Source organism: Amyelois transitella, chromosome 30 (genome assembly GCF_032362555.1).
Source record: "Amyelois transitella isolate CPQ chromosome 30, ilAmyTran1.1, whole genome shotgun sequence".
Lineage (NCBI taxonomy): Eukaryota > Metazoa > Arthropoda > Insecta > Lepidoptera > Pyralidae > Amyelois > Amyelois transitella.
In genome coordinates, this window is record NC_083533.1 from 2,986,697 (window position 1) to 2,994,314 (window position 7,618).

General features: G+C 35.1%; 1 protein-coding gene across 2 annotated transcripts; it reads right to left on the reverse strand.

Moving 5' to 3' along the window:
* Positions 1 to 879: 879 nt before the first annotated feature.
* On the reverse strand, positions 880 to 7,560 carry LOC106131007 (esterase FE4). Of its 2 annotated transcripts, none has more exons than XM_013329977.2 (4): positions 7,299 to 7,560; positions 3,480 to 3,618; positions 1,872 to 3,148; positions 880 to 1,044 (listed from the first exon to the last, which is right to left on the reverse strand). In XM_013329977.2, the coding sequence occupies exons 2-4, from the start codon at positions 3,609 to 3,611 to the stop codon at positions 882 to 884; spliced, it is 1,572 nt and encodes a 523-aa protein (XP_013185431.1). In that variant the 5' UTR covers positions 3,612 to 3,618; positions 7,299 to 7,560; the 3' UTR covers positions 880 to 881. The 2 variants fall into 2 exon arrangements, with proteins under 2 accessions (XP_013185431.1, XP_013185435.1); XM_013329981.2 differs by lacking the exon at positions 7,299 to 7,560 and adding an exon at positions 3,722 to 3,795.
* Between the last annotated feature and the right edge of the window lie 58 nt (positions 7,561 to 7,618).

A 7,618-nucleotide genomic window follows, 5' to 3' on the forward strand; every position in this document is an offset into this window, starting at 1 on the left:
CAATTAAAACATCAATTTATTTCTAAAAATAAGTACTTTTCACAATTAATATAAATATATTGATATATATCAATTATTTCTTTCACCATATGGTTGGCGAATTGCTTTTAGCTAAGTCGTCTTTGTGCCATACAAATTACATTTTGCGTAAAAAAAAAGAAAAAATATAACCTAAATAAACCACCATATTATATTTTTCATAAACTTGTAACTTCAATTAAAAATTCAATGTATGTAAAGTATCACAGCGAAAATGCATTAGGTATCAGTTATAATCACAGATTGGCACCACGGTGTGCAGTATCGGTCGACTTGACACCCACTCGATAAAAATATAAGTTGAAAATACCTACTCGTAATCTCGCCTCTTTCCTAGAATAGTAAGGCGAAGACTACATCTTTCCACTTGTGACAAGTGAAAAGACGTAGTCACCCATTCATATTACAGTATGCAAACTTGTCGGCTTAGGGTACGTACTCTTGACCTGACCGCTCACCAGGACATCCCCAATTTGATCAAGGTACGTTCATAGTCCTTCTCTCTTTCAACCTTTCCATTCATATAATCACGTTTTTATCCCTTACGGCGTAGACAGTGTTAATAGTCTTGCAAACACTGATTACGGCTACGGCTGTATGGGTTAAAGATGGAATTGAGAATAGTAACAGATTGCTAGCCCATCACCTAAAAAGAAGAATCCCAAGTTTTTAAGCATATCCCTTAGTCGCCTTCTACGACGTCCATGTGAAAGAGACGGGAGTGGTCGTATTCCAAAATGCCGGAACCCACGGCATATTCTCACCTTACATTTAAGTACCGTAATATTGTTTCTTTTTGTGTTATAAGTAGACTATTTTTCTTTTTTATTGTGTTACAGATTTTATAATTTAGAACGTTCACTACACAAGTCCATCCAAAATTTGTAGCTTTTATATTTAGGATTAGATACTATAGTCTTATTTTCATTAATATCTAAACACAGCCTCTTGTTGTCGGTTTTGTATGGCTCCCATACAATTTTTTGATCGGTCCATGATGGTTTTCTGAAAATAAACATGAAAGTTGATATAAATTAATTTTTATATGAACAGCTGAAGCTCTGTCTAGTCCACGATGGATATAGACGTGATTATATGCATGTATGTAACTAAAAATCATAGATAAAATGATTTTTAATAAAATATAACTAGTAGTCGGTCAGTAAATCAATTTTGAAGAAGTAAACATAGAATGCGAATGACTCTTTTTAGCCGACATCTAAAGACGAGGAGGTTCTCAATTGAACCGTATTTTTTCTGAGTTATGTAGGTACATTAGTTTGAGTGCTAACCAAATTTTTGCGGTAAGGGAATACATCACGAGGACACCTGCACAATAAACATTCAGGCAACTGGATGTGTAACATGATTCAATACGGTTTAAGGTTGGTCGGACGGGAGTCGCTTCGTGTAAAAAACTGACTCACCCAATACGGGATCATGGGTCAAAAGGCGCACCCCGGGCTCCTCTCTAGAGAGCTGAAGATGCAACCAGGACTAATGCCAGGAGGAAGAACAAGACTTAGGTATTTCTACTGACTAGCTGTGCCCGCGACTTCGTCCGCTTGGAATAGTTATTTTGGGCATCATTGTAGCCCTCAAGGATGAATAATGTTCCCTGTTTTTTCACATTTTCCATTATATCTTTGCTGCTTATAGTTGCAGCGTTATGTTATATAGCCTATTTATTTATCCTTGATAAATGGTCTATTCAACGCAAAAATAATTTTTCAATTCGAACCGGTTGTTCCTGAGATTAGCGCGTTCAAACAAACAAACTCATCAGCTTTATAATATAAGTATAGAAGTATAGATGGAAAAAAAATACTAACCCTTCCAATGCAAAATTGCACCAACATTCGGCTAGAAACTTGGAAATCTCCTTATCTTTCTCCGAAGCGATCTCATGCTTATTCTTCCTGTAAATCTCATACTGAATTATGTCTCCGTGAGTGGTCCCTTTTAAGCCCAAATCCTTCATCACTTTAATGTTTAAATTGCCGACGTAAGAGAAATTATAAAAGTAAACATCCTGCGTTTTAGATATCAATTCAGGGAATAAAGTTATGTCTCTATCGAAAAACGCATCAGACAATAAATTAGCGAATTCAAGTTTATAATCATCATTTATAACGTTCCCCTCGAAATAATATTCCCTTAATTTATTCTGGAACAACGCAGACTCGATTTCGTCTTTGAAATTGACGTAACTCGGCACGAAAGAGTTAAGATCGTTTTCATAAGTAATTTTACCGTCATTTTTTCTTACAAATAAGGCTCCTTCATGCGTTGAGGATCCAAGTAGTACAGGCACTCTTTTATATCTCTTGCCCTTAACACTTTGTAGTGGAAACTCTTTAAAATATCTGGCAACACCCGGGAATTTCTTTTCAACCACCGTAGCGAAAAAAGGCCTTATAACGTACGGCGGACGGTTGAATTCTGCCATAAAATAACCGTTCAACAACTCATCCACAGGACAATTTAGCAAAAATTCATATAAACTTTTCACATCATGAAACTCTTTGCCTAATAAGGAAGCCACATGCTTCGCGCTTTCAATAGGATCGTCTACGGTCATTATAACATCAGCTAATATATTCCCAGATTGTGCTATCACTTTGCTAAACAAACCATCTGCCATTTGAGTCACCATGTATGATGAAACTATAGCCGCACCGGCGCTTTCGCCAAAAACCGTTATATTTGAAAAATCGCCATTAAACTGGAGTATATTTTTATTAACCCATTTCAGCGCTTTCACCGTATCCTTCAGCGCTACGTTACCGGGCGCTTCGGGTATGTTCAAGCACAGAAAACCTAAAATATTCAATCTGTAGTTAATTGTAACGAAAACTACGTCGTTCTCCATAAAATAATCTGGGTTATACCAATCTCCGTAGCCAAAGAGCAAGCGACCGCCGTGTACAAAGAAGAGTACTGGTAAAGTTTTAATTTCTTCGGTTGGTAAGCAAGGGGTGTACACGTTTAGGTATAGACAATCTTCGCAGCCTTCTATTTTGGCGGTTGAGAGGTTAGGTTGGCAAGCCTTGTTGCCCGGCTTGGTCGCGTCTCGGACGCCTGCCCATTCTTGTGGATCCTCTGGGTTCTGTAATCAAATATTACTTAGTTAATACATACATACATAAAAATCACGCCTCTTTCCCGGAGGGGTAGGCAGAGACTACCTCTTTCCACTTGCCACGATCTCTGCATACTTCCTTCGCTTCATCCACATTCATAACTATCTTCATGCAAGCTCGGCGGTTTCGGGTACTTTTGACCTGACCCTTTACCAGCGCGTCCTTAATTTGATCAAGATGATGATAACTTAGTTGATGTTAACCCTAAAATTACCTAGTCAATAAACAAACTTCTAAAAACTAACTCTGACTTCTTTTACTTAGGTTGGGAGAAAAAAAAAGACGCAAAATACTAACCCTAAATCTGAGTTTCCCCACTGGAGGCCTCGCGTATGGTATTCCTTCAAAACTGTAGTATTCTTTGCCGTTACAAGTCTTCACCTTCTTCCCTTGTAAAATTCCCTGCTGCACTTTCACTTGACATGACATTGTTTGCCTGGAACAAATAAATATTTATGAGACAAATTACACAGATTGAGTTAGTCTGAAAGTAATTTCGAGACTTGTGTTACGAGATACTAACTCAGACAATACTTAACCCTTAAGCAGGCCGCGGACGTATGCTTCCCACATAGATTTTTTAAAGTTGTAGCCGGGTTTTGGTGAATCACAGCCCACAATCTGTCAAAATCTAATCTTAACTGTATACTCTATGGTTCCAAATACTAAAACTCGGTGTTTCCGAATGTATGTGTCATTGACAGCCAGTTGAATTTTTGACTACCGTTGGAGAGGTGATTTTCAGTAACTGTGCAATACTTTTTCCGATTATGGCGAAACCAAGAAAGGTAAGTCGTGCAATTTTTTGATATATTATAGATTTTGAGTTATAGTATCAAAATTATAAAGTTTTTTTGTTGTTTTCCTGCAAAATATTATGAAAATAAGGTAAAATAAAATGTGGGAAGATATGACCATAACCTGTTGATTACCACTATTTGTGGGAACTATATTTCCTTTGCCTGTTCAAATTACCTTATTTTTTGTATACTAGCTTATTCACCCTACTATGTTCGTGTGTTTTATAACATAAGCAAAATTTAATTAGAAAATACGCATGGTTATGATTATTTTACATAAATGTAACTAAAGTTGAGATTTGCAGTAGGATATATTTTTACTTTTTTAAATATCTTTTAAAAATTAGCATTTGTTACTGTTTTTTATATAGAGGCTGCTCAAAGATAAACAAATAGAAGTTATTCTGGAAGAATGGGACTCTTCATCAGAAGAAGAAGATGAAAAGAATGAAGAGTGTGCAGCTTTAGACTATGTTCCTAAATCAATTCCTAAATAAATCAAGGTTCTGGGGCATAAAAATATTTCATTTATACATTTCATCAAAAAAATTATAATAATTACAGTTGATTTGATTGATGATTATAATACAAAGTAATAAAGTTGTTTCATTTCAAACTCTTTAGAAAATAAAAGTAAATAAGTAAGATAAAATACTTAAATATATAAAATAAATAATTTATGAACAGACTAGCCTTCACCATTTACATATAGATATACCTACAGATTAGAGTTGTCTCTACCCAGGCAATGGGATTATGTTTTCCCACGTCATTTTTTCAGCTATTTCAGTGTTTTTTCAGTAATTTGTTGATAAGGAATCGGAAAGGGCGTTATTTTAAGCCTAAATCCATATATGACACTTAATATACAGTAGCGGTTTATCGGGGCCTGTTTAAGGGTTAACATACATATATACATAAATCACGCCTCTTTCTCGAAAGGGGGACCAATAAACCACATCTTTTCACTTGCCTAATAACAACGAGACTATATAGAATAATAGATATACATAAACACTCAAGACCCAGGCCAATACATATTTTAATTTAAACGGAACGTAACTTGACCGACTTAGTTAGTTAGTCAGTTGGTTTTAATCCTACCTGATTGATGGTAAGGGCGTACTCCGGGCTACTCTCCAAAATGTTGAGGATATACAGCCGGGACTATAGCCAGGAGGTAGAAGTAGAAGGTATCGATCAGTTTTGACAATTAGGGCTTACCATTTCAATTTCAAATTCTTTATTGCATATCATAAAGTACATCAGTTGAATTACAGTTACTGCTTATAAATAGGTACAATATGAACCCTGTTGGGCGTCGCAATTATAAAATAATATGGAACCACACCACCCAAGGTCTTAATCCAAACCTAGGCTAGAATTTGTTTTAATTATCGATAAGATTACATACTAGCACTTATATAGTAACTGATAAGTGTTCGGTATTTTTTAACAAAATCGACGTTACTCTGTAACTGTGCTAATGATTTAACTAATGAAGTAAAACGTATGTTCAAAGTGGTAACTCACACTTGACCGAAAACGTACATACATATTGTCACGTCTATATCCCTTGCGGGGTAGACAGAGTCAAAAGTCTTGAAAAGACTAATAGGCCACATTCAGCTGTTGGGCTTAATGATAGAATTGAGATTCAAATTGTGGCAGGTTGCTAGCCCATCACTACAAGAAGAATCCCAAGTTTTTTAGCCTTTCCCATATTCGTCCTTTACGACATCCATGGCAAAACTAAAGAGTGGTCCTATTCTAAAGTGCCAGCAACCACCCAGCAAATTGCCGATACGGGGTAGACAGAATTAACAGTATAAAACGGTCAGATAAGAAGAAAAAAAATATTATAGTATAAAAATAGGCATACAAGCAGATGCGGCCACTGATTGAATTAACATTACTTTTTGAAAATCTAACAAGTTTTTGATCTAAGTATGCCCTGTTAGCACGGAAAATACAATAGATGAGTTTGAAAGTAGAAAAATCACAGAATTATAACTTGGGTGATTTTTTTATTTAGATCGCATTTTTTTTATTATTTACCCTGTGTGCTGTTTTACAACACGACATGTTCTAGTATTATGTTATGGTGCCGTGTGGTTCCCGGCACCAATAAAAAATATAATAGGATCACTCCATCTCGTTCCCATGGATGTCGTAAAAGGCGACTAAGGGATAGGCTTATAAAGTTGGGATTCTTCTTTTAGGAGATGGGCTAGCACCCTTTCACTATTTGAATCTCAATTCTATCATTAAGCCAAACAGCTGAACATGGTCTATCAGTATTTGCAAGACTGTTGGTTCTGTCTACCCCGCAAGGGATATAGATGTGATATATATGTGATATAGAGCCTTTTTGGATAGTTTCTGACTGCTCATAAAGGCATGCAAAGCTCCATTCACCATGTTCCCCGCGTTTACTCTCCTTTCAATATATGAACAATATAAAAATTAATTAATTACTAAATTAAATTTAAAATAATTCCAATGATTAAAGAAATATACATGATATATATATATGTAAATAAAATTCATTGCGGACCACGGACGGACCACCAAGCCACGGCCATGAAGGTACTTTAAAATTTATATTTAATTATTTGGTTATATGTAAAAGTATACCAATTTTGGTCCATTTCACCAACATTGGTTTGTCGCGCAAACAGATTGCCAAAAATCAGAAATTATAAGGAAAAAGTTAGTAAGTCTTTTGTGAGAAGGTAGACTTAGACTACATATTTAGACTTACCACAATTAATACTTTTTAAAATTCATGATAGAGTTATAATCAAAATCAATTGATAATAGAGGAATAAAATTTTGCACTTCTAACTCCTCTTTATTTTGTCTATGGGCAATCTATGTAAATTAAAACAAAAGGTCAAAACATCATTACAGGTAGGTATACAGACATACAATTAACATACCATGATTACCTCCTTCATGGAATGGAGTCAGAATGGGGTGCTTTTCAGTTCAAAAGTATTTTTAAGCTTCATGTAAAAACCTGACTTATCCAATCTAGGTTCCCTGGTCAAGCAGAGGACCATGAAACCTGGTATAAGTACCAACTCGGTAGTGGTAAGGATGTAACCGAGACTATAGCCAGTTCTAGCTCTAGCCATATTGGCTCTGACTACCCCACAAGGGATATATAGGTCACTACATGTATGTATGTATTACATATATTTGGTACTGCAGTATCATTGATGGGGTAGTATGGAACTTGGCCAAAAATTTGTGAAGAAAATTTCTTCTAAAGATAGAAAATATTAATGAAATAAGTTTGGCTCTCACTTACCTGTAAAACAGAATGGTTGTGTACTTTGGACTGCGTTTATTAGTGAAATCAGTCCGATAGTACCGAACTAATAATGTTTATGTCATAAATATCAATATACTTGATTTTATTTATATTTTGGTATAAGTTTAGTAAAAAATAACACTTTACACTTTTCAACTACTTATTAGGAACAGGAATGGATTTTTATCGAATTTAAATTATAATTTTGAACTTTCTAAAATAAATTTCTGGCTTGTTTGTTTTGATTTGAATGTTTTTTTTTTTTTTTTGGTTTTTTCATGTAATTTTTGACTAAGTTTTCAACAACTTGCTGCCTA